This window comes from Myotis lucifugus, unplaced genomic scaffold (genome assembly GCF_000147115.1).
Source record: "Myotis lucifugus unplaced genomic scaffold, Myoluc2.0 scaffold_101, whole genome shotgun sequence".
Taxonomy (NCBI): domain Eukaryota; kingdom Metazoa; phylum Chordata; class Mammalia; order Chiroptera; family Vespertilionidae; genus Myotis; species Myotis lucifugus.
Genome location: NW_005871149.1, coordinates 3,886,489 through 3,905,774, shown reverse-complemented (window position 1 = coordinate 3,905,774; position 19,286 = coordinate 3,886,489). Strand labels below are relative to the sequence as shown.

The 19,286-nt window shown below is 36.3% G+C and overlaps 1 protein-coding gene across 4 annotated transcripts in view; it reads left to right on the top strand.

The window, feature by feature from the left end:
- The window catches only part of STXBP3 (syntaxin binding protein 3), a 28,242-nt gene that overhangs the window by 941 nt on the left and 8,015 nt on the right, over nucleotides 1–19,286 (top strand). For all 4 annotated transcript variants that reach the window (XR_002830172.1, XR_002830171.1, XR_001349007.2 and 1 more), the window contains exons 2-14: nucleotides 1,666–1,715; nucleotides 2,297–2,378; nucleotides 4,383–4,459; nucleotides 6,365–6,443; nucleotides 7,780–7,880; nucleotides 9,285–9,439; nucleotides 10,366–10,456; nucleotides 12,991–13,115; nucleotides 16,110–16,205; nucleotides 16,339–16,396; nucleotides 16,494–16,559; nucleotides 17,770–17,850; nucleotides 18,713–18,851. Coding sequence is in view for 1 of the 4 variants with exons in the window: in XM_006092613.3 (XP_006092675.1) it covers nucleotides 1,666–1,715; nucleotides 2,297–2,378; nucleotides 4,383–4,459; nucleotides 6,365–6,443; nucleotides 7,780–7,880; nucleotides 9,285–9,439; nucleotides 10,366–10,456; nucleotides 12,991–13,115; nucleotides 16,110–16,205; nucleotides 16,339–16,396; nucleotides 16,494–16,559; nucleotides 17,770–17,850; nucleotides 18,713–18,851 (1,200 nt within the window). In the remaining 3 variants the exon portion in view is untranslated. The remainder of the gene's footprint in view (nucleotides 1–1,665; nucleotides 1,716–2,296; nucleotides 2,379–4,382; nucleotides 4,460–6,364; nucleotides 6,444–7,779; nucleotides 7,881–9,284; nucleotides 9,440–10,365; nucleotides 10,457–12,990; nucleotides 13,116–16,109; nucleotides 16,206–16,338; nucleotides 16,397–16,493; nucleotides 16,560–17,769; nucleotides 17,851–18,712; nucleotides 18,852–19,286) is intronic.

Sequence of the window (19,286 nt, the reverse complement as noted above, 5' to 3'; positions counted from 1 at the left end):
GTTTTGAACAATTACTCTGTGCCAGGCCTCTTATATTAAAACTTAATAAATTTTAATCTCTGAGCACAGTTGTTATCATAGCTGCACTATACAAAATAGTCAAAAGTCAAAACAACCCAAATGTCCATAGAAAAATAATATGTGATGATATGGTCACACAATGGAATATCATTAGGTAATAAAAAGGGCGGCGGGGGGCGAAGAGAGAACATTGATGTGAAAGAGAAACATTAATCGATTATTTCCATAGGCGCCCCAACTGGGCGCCCCAACTGGGATTGAACCTGATTTCGGGGTCCTCTGGCTTTCAGACGGCCAGAGCACCCCTTACGCAGAAACTGTTCTCCAACCCACTGAGCAACAGCAGCCAGGGCTATACAGGGATTTTTTAAAAATACATTTTATTGATTTTTTACAGAGAGGAAGGGGGAGGGATAGAGAGTTAGAAACATCGAGAGGGAAACATCAATCAGCTGCCTCCTGCACACTTCCCACTGGGGATGTGCCCGCAACCAAGGTACATGCCCTTGACTGGAATTGAACCTGGGACCTTTCAGTCTGCAGGCCGACGCTCTATCCACTGAGCCAAACCGGTCAGGGCTATACAGGGATTTTTGACTCCATGGAGGTGGTGCCACTAACTCCCTGAGTTGTTCAAAAGTCAACTGTATATGGTATGCAAATTATGTCAGTAAAGCTATTTAAAAAACAAACAAACCTGATACAGCTATTATAGAAGTAGTTTTCACACCCTATATTAGTTTTGAAAACCATTGCAAGGAACATATTAATAACTAGAGGCCCGATGCTTGAAATTCGTGCAAGAGTAAGTCTTCGCAGCCGTGGCTGCGTGGATCCCTCCCTCTCAGCCTTGATCCTGCGCCTGCAGCCCTGGCTTTGTCTGGTCTAATTAGCATATTACGATTTTATTATTATAGTTTATTATAAATCAAGACTGAATATTTGTATCATAATGTGATACATGTTCTTGAAAATTGTAATCAATAATAAATAGGAAGAAAAAACTTAGCCAGTTTTTTAAAAAATTCTTCTTTTTTGAATTTATTAATTTTTTTGTTAATCCTGACCTGAGGAGATTTTTCCATTTGATTTTTAGAGGGAGTAGAAGGGAGGGGGAGAGACAAAGAGAGAAACATCAATGTGAGAGAGACATATAGATTGGTTGCCTCCTGCATGTGCCCTGACCTGCAACCAGGTCTGTGCCCTTGGACTGGAATGGAACTGGCCAGGGCCACCGACCCAGTTTTGATTGTCAGATGTAATGTAGCAATGGGCTAGTTAGGGATTTTCCTATGGGTTTTTTTTTTTGTTTTCATTTTGTTTGGGATTTAAGTAAATAGGGAAAAACAAATTAGATAACACTTTCAGAAATATTTTCCAGATGTTTATGTACTTAAATGTGTTAGCCTTTTTTATTATTCTCTTATTCTCAAAACTTTAAAAATGTAGTTTCAATGTTACCATATAGGTTAGGTGTTAAAGATAACTGCATTTTTACATAGAGTTTAACAAGTATATATGCTTTCTATGTAGCCTAGCAGAATTTCATACTGGATATTTTCCCAGCCATCTTGGACTTTTTGAATAGTTATCCTATTATTATATTTCTAACTGTTGGTTAAGATTCCTACTTTTTTTTTTCAGAAATAAAAGCAACAGTGTTTGATGACTGCAAGAAAGAAGACGAATGGAAGGTAGAATTTGCATATTTTATTGCCCTTATATCGACCTTTAATATATTGTCCTTACTAAACTTCCATCAGCTATAGAGTCTGGAACCACTTGGTTCAAGTCTTAGTTTCACTTAATAGCTGTGGCTTCTTGGGCAAATTACTTGATCTCTCCACGCCCCTGTATCCTTGTCTATAAAATGGGGATGGTAGTACCTCATAGAGTAGTTGTTAATATTAAAATGAATTAATCCATGTAAAATGCTTAGAACAGTGCCTGGAACAATTATTCTTCAAGTGGCATTTTATAATTTTAGGAAAACTTGTTAAACATAACATACATTTAAATTGAACATTCTCTGCTTCAGAGTGGAAAATTTCCATTTGCTCACTTTGTATATAATACTATATGTATATATAAAGACACAGTCTCTAGGTCATGCTTGTTAAAAGATGAGTTGAGATCATTTTGCCTACTGTCCTCATTTTAATTTTATGTTGTAAAAGGATTATAAGTTTGAATATGTTTAATGGATTAAATTATTTTGTGTGAATTTTTAGCAATCAAATGCTTATACTATTTTTTCATTTATATTCAATTTAAGATAATGCTTTTAGATGAATTTACCACTAAGCTTTTGGCATCATGTTGCAAAATGACAGATCTTCTAGCAGAGGGTATAACTGGTAAGTGTTACCAATACTCATCATGAAAACATTTTTATTGTGATTGGGAAAGTTTGAAGTATTGATAAATTTTAGTTAGTAATTGTGTTTCTAAGGGAGGTATGGTTTGTTTTTAATAACTGTAGCCTGAATAATTACACTGGACATTTTTTCTCTGTGAGTCTTTCGAATAACCTCTGTAAGTCAGGTCTTTTTTTTCCTCTCAGCTGAGACATATATTTAAGTGCTTCTAGCCAAGACAAAGTCAGTTGCCCTGTTGAGTGAGTTCTCATAATTTTCTTTTAAATCCTCATCCCAGGATATATTTATTGATTTTAGAGAGAGGAACGGAGAGAGAGAGAGAAAAGGGGAAACAAACATACAAACAATCATCACTGTGGGAGAGAAACATTGATCGGTTGCATCCCACAGGTGTTCCAACTTGGGATCAAACCGGTCACCTTTTGGTGTATGAAGCAACGATCCAACCAACTGAGCCACACTGGCCAGGGCAATAATATTTACTTTTTGATATTTATATATAAAATAATCTTTTATTGTTGGTTACATATTCAGTTTGCAGTCTTTACTACCTTCAGTGGAAAAAGCTCTAAACTAGAAATCAGAAGATGAAAGCCTTGATTTCACTGTTGTTGGATAAGTGTAATATGGATAAGCCACTTAAGTTTTTTAAGTTCTCAGAGGATATTCTGATGTGCAACTAGAGTGAGAACCATTTGGTAATAAGTGTGAAAGTACTATGAAACTACAGAACCATTTTGCACTATAAGGAGGTTTTACTGAATTTTTGTAGACTATTACTGTTTCTTACTGTTTGTTCAGTATTGCTAGCAGAGGCCTGATGCACAAAATTTATGCAAGGGTAGGCCTTCCTTCCCCTGGCTGCTTGCACTGGCTTCCCTCCAGCTACTGGCCGGCACCCGGGCTTCCCCCTCGATTGATCACCCCCCAGGCCAGTGGCCTGGACCTCCCTCTGCGGGGCGATCGTGGGGCGATGGCAGCCCCCCCTTCCCCCACCAATGGCATGGCACCAGCCTTGGCTGGCCTGGCAGCAGTGCGTGTCATAGCGTGGTCGTCTGGGTGGTCATTCCGCTGTTTGATTGATTTGCATATTAGCTTTTATTATTATAGATATTTTTCAATGAAAGGATTCTGTGGCCAAGTAAGTTTGGGAAATAGCATTAAACAAAGCTAAACAAGTTTCTTTAGGACTTTTTGGAGTTTTTTATATGCCGCCGGGTACAGGTACAGTATTCAGTTTTCTAAACTTATTTGGCCACAGAAAGCTTTTGTTGAAGAGCATTTTGTAGGACTGTATACCATGGAGCACATTCCTCTGGACTGTCCTCCAGAGTTCCCTAGGTTTACTGTGTTTTTTTGGTTTTGTTTTTATACTTTATAATACTAATGTATGGTTTTAAAAGAATAAGAGTTAATTTGGGAATCATTTAAAGGATATATAGAACTATAGTTAAAAACTGGGGCTCTGGAGTTGGACAGGTCTGCGTGGGAATTCTGTCTGTTTGCCTTTCTGTCTGTGTCACTTGGACAAGTTACTTCAGTTTCTTCATTTGTAAAATACTTACAAGGTTATCATGACGTTTAACAGATAATTCATGTAAAGTGCTTAGCCTGGTATCGGTATCATACTCGCTATTATTATAGTAGAGTATTTTTAAAAAATAAACACATATTTTAATTTTTAATGCATTTTCTTGGTTTCTTCATGGCCTGTTGATTGCTTATGCTGGTAGACCTAACTATGAAATAGCTGCTTTATCGTTTTATTCTCATGATGAGCACTTAGCCCAGAGTTTAACCTTAGGGAAAACACGTTTTTAAGACTTCTATACTTTATCAAATGAAGACAAAGAAAAGGTTAAACCCAAGATATGTAAATCTGTTTCTCTATTTTTATAAGTAAGAAGTACAATAAAGTTTATTTTTAAAATGTTTTGAATGTATAAATATTTGGTTATAAAAAATGACTTTCTTTTTTGTTAGTTGTGGAGAATATTTATAAGATTCGGGAACCTGTCAGACAGATGAAAGCTCTTTATTTTATCTCTCCAACATCAAAGGTGAGTATTTTGAATCTTTAAAAAGTATGTTCTTTAATATTTTCACTGTTGACATGATTTTCTCATAGAAAAATCAAGGTAATAAAATACCCTTTATTGGAAAAATAGTGACACAAACTGGTTTGCTTAGGGGAAAGTATTTCTGTTAGAAGATTGTTTTATTTGCACTCTTCTCACTAAGAATATGTAAGTGAAAAAATTCCTATCTCCCCCATGAAATATGAAAGCAGAATTTAATTGTATAAATTATTAGAGTTTCTTTGAATTATTTGTTACTTTTACAGTTCGTATTCAGCCATAATTGTTAAGAGGATGGAAATGTACTTAAAAGAAATAGTCTTGGATTAATCAATTTATCTTAGTTACTTCTCTACATACATGATGTATTTATGTGTGTGTGTAATTTTTTTTATGTTAAAGGAATTTCTTTGGTTTGTAATTCAGCAACCACCCATCTAAGTGGGTGAAGCTGCTAGGGAGAGGAAGTTCAATAAGAATAAAGAAAATGTGCATCTAGCAAAAATGTAGCTGCTTGGAGAGAAGGCTGACAATTTGAACAAATAGTATACAGAATGAGATTCTAGTTATCACATAAAAAGCTTTCTGAAGCTCAAAAGTATAGGATTTCTCAATTAAATAGTTAATTGAAGAAGAGGATAATTACTATTGAAATTTGAATAATAGCCTAGAACAGTGGTCGGCAAATTGCGGCTCGAGAGCCACATGCGGCTCTTTGGCCCCTTGAGTGGGGCTCTTCCACAAAATACTACGTGCAGGCGCGCACACGTACAGTGCAATTGAACTTCGTGGCCCATGCGCAGAAGTCAGTATTTTGTGGAAGAGCCACACTCAAGGGGCCAAAGAGCCGCATGTGGCTCACGAGCCGCAGTTTGCCGACCACTGGCCTAGAAGATCAGAAATGGACTATCTCAAAGCAAAAATAAAACGAAGTCCTGGAAATAATGGGGGAAAGAGACTTAGAGGATAGATCCATGAGATCTATGAGAAGTATGGATCTAGGAGTTCCGGAAGGAAAAAAAGGGATAGAGGAAGGAGAGAATATTAAATCTCTGTTAAGGCAGAGCTGCCTCAAACTGATTGTCAAACTGCAGTGGGAAGGCCAGAGAGGGTTGGGGGCAGAAGGGAGGGGAGTAAGAGATCAACCGAAGGACTTGTATGCATGCATATAAGCATAACTAATGGACATAAGACACTGGGGGGCGGTAAGGGAGGGCAGGGGATTGTCAAGGCCGGGGGGGCGGGGGAAGGACACATATGTAATACCGTTTGTAATACTTATTATAATATTTTTTAAAAAATAAATAAATAAATAAATAAATAAATCTCTGTTATTTTTTACTTTCAGACCACTGTATCTTTAAAGCTAGCAGTGTTAAGTCAGATTCCACCACACTGTATTACTTCCTATTCCTCCTTCTTGCAGTCATCTACTCTCTTCTGGGTTTTCATTCTAATCTCTTGACAGTTTCAGCTGCTAGCTCACTGTCACTCTCTTCAACACTTCTCCAGTGGTGGTCTCAGAGGTTTCAGTATCTGTGTGGCTAATACTTCGAGTATGTTCGCTGACTTTCAGTTTCTTCATCTATTGTTTTCAGTGGTCTTGTCTTCTGTGTTGCTGCAGCTTCCCAGCCACGTGATGGGTCATTCCTAGATCTTCTCGCCAAATAGCCTCTGTTCATACATATCACCTTGATCTTAGTAGGTTTCTAGCTGCCACTGGCTAAACAACATAGCATCTTACAAAATAAGTTTATAAATTAAACTTTTATACAGTTAAGGTTTTATTTTATCATTGAAATGAAATAATCTCAGTTATCTCAAAAGCTAGTATACTTAAATTAGTATTTAATAAAATACATATTGACATCTAACTTTTTTTTTAAGTCTGTAGACTGTTTTTTACGTGACTTTCCAAGTAAGTCGGAGAGTAAATATAAAGCGGCATACATATACTTCACTGACTGTAAGTAGCTTTGTAAAAGTCATTGCTTCATTATTTAAAATCCTTATACATGCCAATGTTAGTGACTTTCTACTTATTCTAATTAGGTTACAAAAAATAAAAAATATATAATCATATATATCCTAATTCATGATAAAGTGATAGAAAATTAAAGAAATCATCCCAAACTAGTTTCAAAAGAATCATTTTTGCTGGTATACAGAGGTGGAGGGCTGGTGGAGAGGCCATCCTGCAAATTACGTGCTGACGACAAGAAGAATTCTTTTTTAAATTGAAGTTTCAATTGGGGATTTGATTATATAATAAGAAATAAGACCCTTTGGGAGGGCACTAGAGAACTTGCCCCTGTTTGGCAAGTAGTAAGGGAGAAAATCAATCACATTTCTCTTACTATGTCATATGTTCAGATAGAAAGCACCTAAAGGAAAGAATACAGAGAAGTCCAGAGACACATCTTATTCTGCTTTATGTTATTATATTACGTAATTACATTGCAAAATATAAATGTCATTGATCTAAGTTAGGTCTTGGTCTCTGCTATTATTTTAAGTAGTATATTATTATTCCTGTTACTTATTATTTATGTCATGCCTACTAGTAGTTTGCATTTTTAAAAAAATGTTATCCCATAAGTATTTGTCACTTAGGTAGCCTTATACAGAAATTCATGTCTATGAAATTTGATAAATTTTAATGAATGTGAAGCCTCTTTTAACTTAGGGAATCTTGAGGCTAAACAACTCCATTTAAAAGCCACTCCATGTTAGGAGCCAATGGCTGATATTCTAACCTAGATTTAATGGAACTGTAAACAGGTAGGTTAAAAAGGGGAAGAAAAAAAATGGGCTCTAAGGTCCAGAACTTACTAGTTTAGAATTTCCTGACATCAGAGAAGTTCTTTTAATTAAAGAAGAATTAACAGTTTGTGTGGTATGGTTACACCTAGTGGCCAACTTAGAAAAGTAGTGCAAACTCTTAAGAAGTTCTGAAAATCCTAGAAAATTTTGTTAAGTCATGAGTTAAGATTTTATTTTCCTTCCTGACAGTTTTAGTTTGCGGTGTTAGCAGCTATCTAAGGAAATATGTTTTAGGTTATGGTGGATATGAATGGTGAAAACAGAATTTCTGGAAAGTCCCTCTTGACTAGAGTACATCTGCTCTGTAAAGTGAAGAACAATATTTATGTATTATTTCTGTTCTCATGATAAATTACATTATAAAAGTCAGTAATTTATATGTAAAATAAATGTTCCTAGGTGTTAGAATGATTTATCCAAAAGAGAAAAAATTTAGATGGAGTTATATGCTTTGATTTTTTTTCTTTTTTTCCTCTCAGTTTGCCCTGATAGTCTCTTTAACAAAATTAAGTCTTCTTGCTCCAAGTCAATAAGAAGATGTAAAGAAATAAATATTTCCTTCATTCCACTTGAATCTCAGGTACTTTCTGTTGTTTTTTTTTAAATTTTAGTTCATAATAGATTTTAAAATTTTGTTTTATGAGCTTATTTGTTAATAAGGTATATTTTACTTATATACCTTATATATTTGTAATGTTTTATTTATTATGTATTTGGTGAATTTTGAATAGTCCACAAATAAACATTTCCCATGATGAAGGGAAGAATATGAGTGCTTTATTAGAATATAACATTAATAATGAAAGTGGAGCTTAAATTTCACATCTGCCACTAGGTCCTGTGTATGTCAAGTTTTATAGCACGGATTATGAGATCAAACGATTTTGAATACAACCTTTATTAGATGGCTGAGCAGCACACACACAAGGTTCAACTACAGCTGAATCTCAGTCCATGTTCAGGCAGCTGCTGGTTGTGACGGCTTAGGTGCAGAGGAATGAATGACTGTGTGTGAAAGGAAATGCAAGGAAGTTGATTCATAATTCATCAGTTAACCTACAATGGTTTTACATACCTACTTTTACACTCAATTCATTATCTTAGGCCAGGAGGGATCACAGTTGTTTTTAAGAAAATAAAAATTAGTTTAGTGAGGAACTCTCAACCCTAATTAGAGAGCTTCTTCTTTCATATTCTTCAAATAACACAATAATAGTAAATCTCTAATCCTATTCTTTGCACATAAGTAAATGCTTTTGTTAGTTGAATAAATATGTCTGTAAGGTCAGAGTATATATGATAAGACCAATGGCACATTGTTGTGTCTTATTAGGAAGTATATCTCTATTTTAAGGACATGAAGAATATAAGCTAAAGATATATATCAGCTATGGAAAATTTCTAGGTTATTCTCTAGAAGATTTTTAGTGTATGCAAATTTATAGACCAATTTTGGCTTTGTTGTATTTCTTTGTGCTAGGTATTAGATCTTTTTCAAAATTAACTTTAGAGAGAGAAGAGGGGAGAGAGAGATAAAAACATCAATGCATCATTGATAGGCTGCCTCCTACACGCCCCTTACCGGGAATCGAAGTCGGCGACCTCTTTCTGCATGGGTTGACACTAAACCACTGAGCCACATCGGCTGGCCCAGTTATTAGATTTTTATTTTAGTTTGACTACCTCAGATTCCTTCAGCTGTTGCAGAGGTAGTGAAAAGCAAACAGTGCTATCTGTTTATGAAACAAGAACTGAAGGAAAGAGGTAGACTAAGCAGGAAAGGAGAGTGAGAAAGGAAAGGGTGAAATCCAAATGACAGAGAAAATGAGATTTGATTAAGGTAAAGACACAGTTGTTTCAGAAAACAGCATGGTTAGTGCAAGTATTTTTTTTAATGGCCCAAATAATAGCCGCATTTTTCTTGATATATTTTTGTAAATCAAGTCTCCACATTGACAGTGTAACTTTTTTTGGCCTCACGTAGGTATACACTCTTGATGTACCAGATGCATTCTATTACTGTTACAGTCCAGATCCCAGTAATGCAAATGGAAAAGATGCTGTAATGGAAGCTATGGCTGAGCAGATAGTTACCGTATGTGCTAGCCTTGATGAAAATCCTGGAGTAAGGTATAAAAGGTAAGGCACTTAATAGTGTCTGTTCATGTTATGTTTTCTATTTGCTCTCCAGTATAGAGGTAAGTAATGTCTGTGCTAGGTGGATTAGTCAGCAGAATTTTCCTTGTAAGATTGTGCTGTAATTACATATTGAAAGTGTGAGGTTTAAATTTCAGAGTAAGAGCCTCTGTTACTGAATTTCAGCGCTTAAATTTGGTATGATTGACAAGCATTTTTTTTCATGAGTTTAAGGAATACTTAAAGGAAATGTCTTTGTTGTCATATAGGAGCTATACAGTCTGACATTTATTATTTTATATATTATTTATTATTATTATTTTTTTATTCTCACCCAAGGATATGTTTTTCATTGATTCAGAGGAAGGGAGGGAGAAGGAGAGAGAAACATTGATGTGAGAGAGAAACATCTGTCACTTTCCTCCCATATGTGCCCTGACTGGGAATCAAATCTGTGACAACATTCTAACCAACTGAGCCACACCAGCTAGGGCCCAGCAATTATACTTTTAGATGTAATGTATCGCGAGAAACATGTTCATGGCGATATATGTACAAAGATGTTTATTTCAGTGTTGTTTGCAATAGGATAGGATAGAATTGAGAATGATTTAAATACCCATCTTTAGAGGAATGGGAATGAATATATAGCATCCAGTATAATTATTTGATAGACATATATATAGAGAGAACTAAAATGAATAAATTTGATGTATGTGCCAAAAAAAAATCTAAAGCACATACAATAAGGTTTACATTTATAAAATCCAGACAAAATTAGTATAACATATTTGATATATTATCTGAAGTTTTCCATTTTATAAAATTTATTAAATTAATAAATTGCATGGTTTAATTTTAAAATTCAACTTTATGATATTGTAAAGTGTCTTGAAAGAAAGATAAGTGAACATTTTTTCCATTTCTAGTAAACCTCTAAATAATGCCAGTAAACTTGCCCAACTTGTTGAAAAAAAACTTGAAAACTACTACAAGACTGATGAAAAGAGCCTAATAAAGGTAATGTATATAAGGCAGATAGTGATTATGCATAAAGTCTGACTTATTTCTTTATAAACCAATGAAGCTATTGTTTATTTTTCAATATTGATTTGGGAATCATTAACATAGATCCCCAATATTGATTTGAGAATCATTAATATAGATGGTAGTGGAAACTGTAGTACACAGTGGGGTTTAGGGGGGAAGATATGGGTTTTGCAGTTACTGTGTCCAAATCCTGGTCTGCCATTTAATTAATAGATATGTCAATTTGGGAAAATTATGTAACTTTTCTATGCCTAAGTTTTCTTATCTACAAATTGGGAATAATGAGATAATACCTATTTTATAAAGCAGTGAGAGGGTTAAATGAGTTAATATATATAAATTCTTAGAATAAACAGTCAATAAATACAGTTACTCCTGTTATTACTAGCTCTGTGACCTTGGACAAGATTATCTATTCTGAGTTGTATTTTTATTTGTGAAATGGATAATATAACATATGCCTTGCTTGGTTGGTATGAAGATTAGGTGAGTTAACATGTGTTTGGCACATATGGTAGTTTAATGATTGGCAACTGTTACTATCTTATGAAGATAGAATAAAGTAATCAAAGAGTAAGATCCAAACCCAGGGAACACCAGCATTTAGGCGTGGTTGGAAAATGAAGATCCTGACAGAGGTGGTGCCAGAGGGCAGGGAAGCCATATTACAGTAGCTAAGGAAGAAACTAGATTGTTGAGAAGAGGAGATGGTTAAGGAAACCATCAATTACGATGCTGTGTGATAAGTGGAATGAGAAGGATACAGAGGATGTAATGGGAACATAGGCTGGGGCTCACTCTGATTCTACTGGCGTTCTGGAAGGCATCCTGGAGGAAGAGGCCCTTGCGCTTCAAGAATGAGTGTAAGTGATAGAAGAGGAATTGTATTGCTTGGATAACAGGCTATTTTGGGCAGAGGCCTAGAGAAAAAGGCAAAATTCACATCTAACACCTTGGCTAGAATGGAGGGTTTATAGCTTAGACATATTGTTAGTTTAGAAATTTAAAAGTTACTAGTTTTTGCTTTGGAGGGCTAGCGAAAGCTGTTTTGGTTGTAGTTATGAAGACAATGGCTCAGTACACATAGCATAGTAAGTAGTCAGTAAATGTTTATTGAATGAGGGAAGAGATATACAATCAATATATTAGTAAATATCCTTTGTTCCTTCATGATTTCAGTGAAAAAAAGGCAAAATCCACAAAAATACATAAATAAAACTCATCTTTTCCATTCTTCCTTCCTGAAAACTACACTTTCTTTCAAATGCTTGATACCTTTCTTTCCTTACTCAAGGACTTGATAAAGTGTCAGCTCCTTTTTGAAGCCTTTCCTGACTTCAGGTCAAGTGAGGCTTCTTCCCACATCCTCCCATACCCTGAGCCCCGATATAGCAGTTGTTTTTCCTGTTCATGTTTCTGAAGACTCCGAACGTACGTGTATTGAGGGCTCATGCAGTGCCAGGGTGTTCTAAGTGTTTCATGGTATAATTACGTTTAATCTTTATAATGATCTTATAAGCAAGGTTCTTATTATATTTTACAGTGAGAATACTGAGATATTATTAACAAGTGAAGCAATTTACCCAGTCATACAGCAAGAAAGTGGTCAAGGCTGCACTCAAACCCACATCTATCTGATTCCCAGAGGATGTGCTCTTAACCAGTAGACCATAAGGTTTATTTAAATGAGTGAATAGTTAATTAAACTCTTTTCAAAGATCTAGCCTATGTAATTTACCTCTGCTGTATGTAAATAAATAGGAAATGTTTGTCTAATGAGTTGTAGGTATCTTACTGCTTTGAATAATCCAAATAATTTATAACTTCTTAAAATAACGTATGAAAGATATTGATATTAACAATTATTTTTCCCAGCACTATTCACTGTTTAATGATTAATGCTGCTTGTGAATGAATGAAAATAAGGCTTTCATTAAGATTTAGCATCTTAGCTGGTATCAGTATTATCTTTTTAAATAGCATGATGGTTAAGAGCACAGGCTGTGGAGTGAATCTGACCTGGGTTTGAATCTCCATTCTGCCACTTACTAGCTATGTGATTTGGGCAAGTTATTTAAGCCTTTCTGCCCTCATTGTCAAATGGAGATGAGAATACTTGTCCATTAGGGTTGCTATATAAGAATTAACTAATATATGTACTTCCTACTTAGCAAAGAGCTCAAGTAATGGCTACTTTTCATAATTTGTTAGTTTTAGTGCTTATGGAGCTGAACTCCTAAGAAAATAGACTTAATGCAAGCCAAATGTTATTTTTTAAAAGGAATGTTCACAATATTGAGCATATCCTCAATCTAATTATGAAAACTTTTGGTTTTGTAGTTTGGTTCCTCCCCTAACCCCTACTGTGCCACTCAGCTTTTTCCTTTTTAATATATAATGACAGAACTTAGGAAAAGTCTGCCTTTGTTTTCTAAGATAGTATAAAAATGTGTTCACATAAAGAAATGGAAGTTTCTTAAGATAATTTTATCTTGTTATTTCAGGGTAAAACTCATTCCCAGCTCATAATAATTGACCGTGGCTTTGATCCTGTGTCCACTGTCCTGCATGAACTGACGTTTCAGGCAATGGCATATGATCTACTGCCGATTGAGAATGATACATACAAGCAAGTATAACTCCAAGGGCATCTAAGGGGCATAAATAAACAGGATAAGATATGAGCAATTAATGGTTCTTGTAGGCACTAGAAATCTAAAGTCTCTGTAACCTTTTTTATTCAGGGCCTTTATCCTTCTCTTCTCCTATAATCAGAATATATTTAAAATGTCTTAACCTTGTAAGTTAATGGGTAATTTGATGACTTTGAAGCTTTTTTGGTGTATTTGCTTGAGTATAGTAGAAAAAAGTGAAAATTAGTTTTCTGAAATTTTAGGTTTAATTTAGTAATTTTAATAGATTAAAAATATCCAAACACTTATGATAATTATACTTAGTATTTTTTCTTAAACCAAATATTATTAAATTAATTTTGTATTTTTCTTTCTTACATATTTTTTCTTTTTTTTCCCCCTCTTATATTTTTATTTGCATATTGGTCAAACTCAGGCTTTGTCTATTTGTTTTATTAGATGACATACAGAAATCAACATAGCTATTTTTTCTAATTTAAAAGTAGCTTCAAGCAGTTTATTCAGAATTTTCAAAAGAGATTATTATTACCTCTCATCCTTTAGGTCTCTAACCCTGCATTACTTAAGAAATTTACAAAAGAATTAAACTGATGAACACTAAAGAATTTGGTTTCAGACTTTAGACATACACTTCAGACATTATGCAGTGTGTAGCACAAAGAGCTCAAGTAATGGGTACTTTTCATAAATTATATTAGCTTTGACCAAGTATTTAAAATACTTATCTTCCTAGGTTTGCTAGCAAGCAAAGCAAGGTTTAATTTTTTTAAGAGTAAGAGAGAGATTTATTTTTTTAAAAATCAATACTTTTTTATGAATGAAAGAAGTCCAAGAGCCCTAACCGGTTTGGCTCAGTGGACAGAGTGTCGGCCTGTGGACTGAAAGGTCCCAGGTTCGATTCCGGTCAAGGGCATGTACCTTGATTGCGGGCACATCCCCAGTAGAAGGTGTGCAGGAGGCAGCTTATCGATGTTTCTCTCTCATCGATGTTTCTAACTCTCTATCCCTCTCCCTTCCTCTCTGTAAAAAATCAATAAAATATATTTAATAAAAAAAAAAAAGTAGTCCAAGAGTAAGCAAGACTAGATGGAGGCATGAATTCCCTGTGGTTTGTGCTGTGTCAGAATTTTTAATGGAAATAGAATACAAAGCAGGAAATGCTAAGTACCTTAATTTTGTTTATAAATCAAAGGTTGAAGATACTCGGTAACTACAAGTGGCATTTCAGTGACGAAAGGGCTGTTATCCTTAGGTGCAGCCTTATAATTAAGCACACTCACTCTATAGGCATCTGTAATTAAGACCACATAGGTAGATGGCTTTATAGGCGGGACCTGTAATATTTTGGGGCTATGGAAATAATTGTATTCATACAGCAGAAGTCAGCATTTATTGTCCACAGTTCAGAGCTGGGAGAGCTCAGTGCTGTTCTTTCTAATCTTGGCTCAGGATAATCCCAGTCCCCAGGATGATTGAATCTCCTCAGCTCCCCATATGGAAGGAGGCTATCTGTATAAAAAGAAGGGAGAAAGTTTGGGGAAGCAGTCAGGAAACCTATTTTAAGTAATTTCATGAACCCCGTGACTTGCTGCTCACTTTAGTAGAACTCATTAAAGCAATCACAATTTTTTATGACTACATTTGTTTTTCTCTCATTTCCTTACCCATTCTTTTTTTTAAGTTGAACTTATTGTGGTGACATGGTTAATAAAATTATATAGGTTTCAGGCCCTTTCCCATTCTTAAAAGGAGATGATTTTATAGGGTTTTAGGAAGAAGAATATACAAACAAATGATATATGTTTGTGAATTTTGTACCAACTCTGAAACAACTTCAAACATTTCTGTTCTTCACTTAGTGGATGATTGATAGTTGTGCTAATGGTTATCAGAACATCAAAATTGTGTTTAAGCAATTAGAATAAAAATTATTAGTATACTCAGTCTTGTTCTTTAAGTATTTTTAATTGATTTTGAGAGAGAGGAATGGAGGGAGAGAGAGAAATATTGATGAGAAAGGGAAATAACAATGGGCTGCCTCCCACACACACCCTACCAGGAATTCGAGTCCACAACCTGGGCATGTGCCCTGACCAGAGAATCAAACTGGCATGGGATGACGCCCAACCAACTGAGCCACACTGAGCCAACCAGGGCACACAGTCGTCTCCTCCTCCTCCTCCTCCTCCTCCTCCTCCTCCTCCTCCTCCTTTTTTTAATGTATATTTATTGATTTTAGAGAGAAAAGGAGAGGGAGAGAGAGATAGAAACATCAATGATGAGAGAGAATCATTGGCTGCTTCCTGCACACCCCCAACTGGAGATTGAGCCTACAGTCTGGGCATGTGCCCTTGACCAGAATCGAACCCAAGACTCTTCAGTCTGCAGGCCAACGCTGTAGCCACTGAGTCAAACCAGCAAGGGCCACAGTCTTGTTCTTAAAGTTGATTGTAGAATGTTGAATTTTTGTTTTATAGAATACTATTTTGCTAACCTAAAACTCTATAACGACGGCTAACTCTAACATTTGACAGTAAAAATGTCTTAGTAGGATTAACTTCTTGGCTTTTTAAAAATGTGTTTTCATTGATTTCAGAGAGAGGAGAGGAGAGGGAGAGAGAGAGATAAACATCAATGATGAGAGAGAATCATTGATCGGCTGCCTTCTGTATGCCCCTACTGGGGATTGAGCCCACAACCCAGGCATGTGCCCTGACTGGGAATCCAGTCCTGATCTCCTGGTTCATAGGTTGATTCACAACCACCGGCTTAGTAGCACTTTGATTTTTAATGTAAGGGTTGCAATAAGCCTTAGTTTTGAGTAGGTATTTATTCATTTTCCACCAAAAATAGTGGATATGTACTCTTCAGTTCTTGAACTGTGTCTTAAAATTATTGTGTGCAAAAATGTTTCTTCAACTTTTCTGGGGGGGAAATAATTAAAAGTTTTTACTTGTGTCTACTTGTAGATATAAAACTGATGGGAAAGAAAAGGAGGCGATCCTTGAAGAAGATGATGACCTCTGGGTCAGAATTCGACACCGGCATATTGCAGTTGTATTAGAGTACGTGAATCTATTTTAATTTTTATTTCATATTTTTTGGAGATTAAATACATGAAAGTACAGCTTGTAATCTTAAAATGTCTCTGTAAAGAATTACACCTTAGAAATTTAAAGAATTCTCTCAATTTGACAGGGAAATTCCCAAGCTTATGAAGGAAATTTCATCAACAAAGAAAGCAACAGAAGGAAAGGTAAGAATGAGTCTTATTTAACTTTCAAAATGATGAAGTTGTTATATAGAATAACTGCATCATAAGTTTAATTTTAAAATGTTTGATTTTTTCCTAGACATCACTTAGTGCTCTTGCCCAACTAATGAAAAAGATGCCACATTTCCGAAAACAGATTACTAAGGTGAGAGTACTGTATGTGAGATACCTTATTTATTAAACCACCTAGTTCTGTAGTCAGGTGTAGCAGTGGGTGTCATGGAATACTTGGTGTTAGTTTTCCTGTAAAACCTTATTCTAGTTCTGAGAAATACCCCAAGTAAACTAAGCTTTCCAATAGTATTCTCTCTATATATAATCTAGATTTATCCATATCCAGCTTAAACTTCTTTATATCTTTGTCTAAGATAGCCATACAGAGAATGTTTAGCATTTATCAACTTAATAAGAAAAGTCAACATTGGTTCAACTGTGATTGTTATTCTACTTGGTTCTTTAAATTAATAGATTTAAGAGTAGTTAAACTATGTGGGCAGATAAATTGCTGTCCCAGTTATTCTTACGAGTTATTATTGGAATAATTTTTACAAAATTTTTATCGTATTGCACCCTAATTAAGAACTAATAATGTAAATTCAGACTTTTTCTGCTGGACTTTAAGGACTGGACTTTTGTTTCCCCGCCTTATTTTTTGTTACTCAGAAACCCAACACAAATTCAATCCTTTCATTTTATTTAATTTTTTTCAAATATGTTTTCATTGATTTCAAAAAGGAAGGGAGAGGGAGAGAGTGATAGAAACATCAATGATGATAATCATCCATAGCTTCCTCCTGCACACCCCCTACTGGGGCTCAAGCCCACAACCCTGGCATGTGCCCTGACCAGGAATTGAACTGTGACCTCCTGGTTCATGAGTCGATGCTCAACCACTGAGCTACACCAGCCGGGCCTTTCATTTTATTTCTTGCTGTCCATTGATTGTCCCCTGTAGATCATGTTAATTCTCACTTTTCCCTCCTTTTTTTGAGTTGTTTCCCTTTGGTGTACATGGTGGTACTTCCTTTCCATCCAAACCCATACTTCCCTTCAGGCCAATTTCAAAGTTTAACATTGCACACCAAAAAAAAGTGAAATGCTTTAAATCAGTGATTTTCAACCTTTTTCATCTGGGAAAAAAAGGTATAATTTTGATTCATTCACACCAGACGGCTATTGTTGTGTAGGCTGTTGTCACTTTTTTTATTTGACAATCTAAGGGAAAAGAGGTCAGTGCTCCTGATTAAATAATCAGGTATTGCATGTTTGAAACATTCTGCGGCACACCAGTGTGCTGTGGCACACCAGTTGAAAAATCACTGCTTTAAATTATTGATTTTTTTGTTGTTTTTCAGCAAGTTGTTCATCTTAACATAGCAGAAGATTGCATGAGTAAATTCAAGTCTAATATAGAAAAGCTCTGCAAAACTGAACAGGTATGTACAGTCAGAAATACCTATGTTCGTAATAGATTTCTTGAGTGATCTTTCTAAGATAAAACCTAACTTTGCTCAATACAGTGTGTCCAGGATCACAGAATCTCTCTTAGAAGGGGACTCACCTAGGTCATATTGAATACGTCATGCCCCACCAATTTTAACAAGTAGCTATATATGGTATCAATAGTAAGCAAGTCCCTCCTAGTTTGTGATGATGCATTTTTGATTGAATGGGATGATTTGAGTGTTTGGAGCATTGTTCCAGGTAGCATTGTTGGCAGGCCTTTCTCAGGGTGCAGCATTGAACGTAGCATCCTGCAGAGCACTGCACAGGCACATTGAATCTGTTAAGGAGGCTCCTCTGCAGTGCACATCTTAATTCCCACTAGGCACACTTCAAGTGCACAGGAGCCGCATGTGGTCATGGCCACCCTGGTCATCACACAGGTTTATGGTGATGGTTTTCTTTTTCTCTGAATTATTTTTTGACTTTTTGCACTTCCTGCAATCAGAAGTTTGCAAGTGATGCCCACATTTTCCTGTGAAATGTCATCAGTATACCATTAAAATTTAGCAAGATTTTTCCCAGCTGGTGTGCTCAGTGGTGAAGCATCAACCCATGCACCAAGAAGAGCTGGTTCGATTCCTGGTCAGGGCACATGCCGGGGTTACGGGCCCAGTCCCCAGTGGGGGTCCTGCAGGAGGCAGCCGATGGATCTTCTCTCTCATCGATATTTCTGTTTCTCCCTCTTTCTTCTCTCCCTGAAATTAATAAAAACATTTTTTTAAAAAATTTAGCAACATTTTTAACTGAAATGAACTTGGGTTATGGACCACTGACTGTGTCATTTTCAATAAGGACCTGGCGCTGGGAACTGATGCAGAAGGACAGAAGGTGAAGGATTCCATGCGAGTGCTCTTGCCAGTTCTGCTCAACAAAAACCACGACAATTATGATAAAATACGAGCAATCCTGCTCTATATCTTCAGTAATAATGGTAATGGAGACTTTGTTCATTTTTATAAATATACTAGAGGCCCGGTGCACAAAAATTTGTGCACTGGGGGGTGGGGGGGTCCCCCAGCCCGGCTTGTGCCCTCTCGCAGTCTGGGACCCCTCGGGAGATAACGACCTGCTGGCTTAGGCCTGCTCCCGGGTGGCAGAGGGCATGCCCAATCCCTAGGTGCAGCCCCTGGTCAGGCTCAGAGCAGGGCCGATTGGGGAGTTGGGGCGCCGCCCCCTGTCATGCACAGAGCAGGGCGGATCAGGAGGTTGCGATGCCACCCTCAGTCACGCTCAGGGTAGGGCCGATTTTGGGGTTGGGGCACCGCCCCCTGTCACACTCAAGGCAGGGTCAATGGGGAGGTTGCGGTGCCACCCCCTGTCACGCAACAGAAGCAGGGCCATTCGGGTTGGGGCGCTGCCCCCTGTC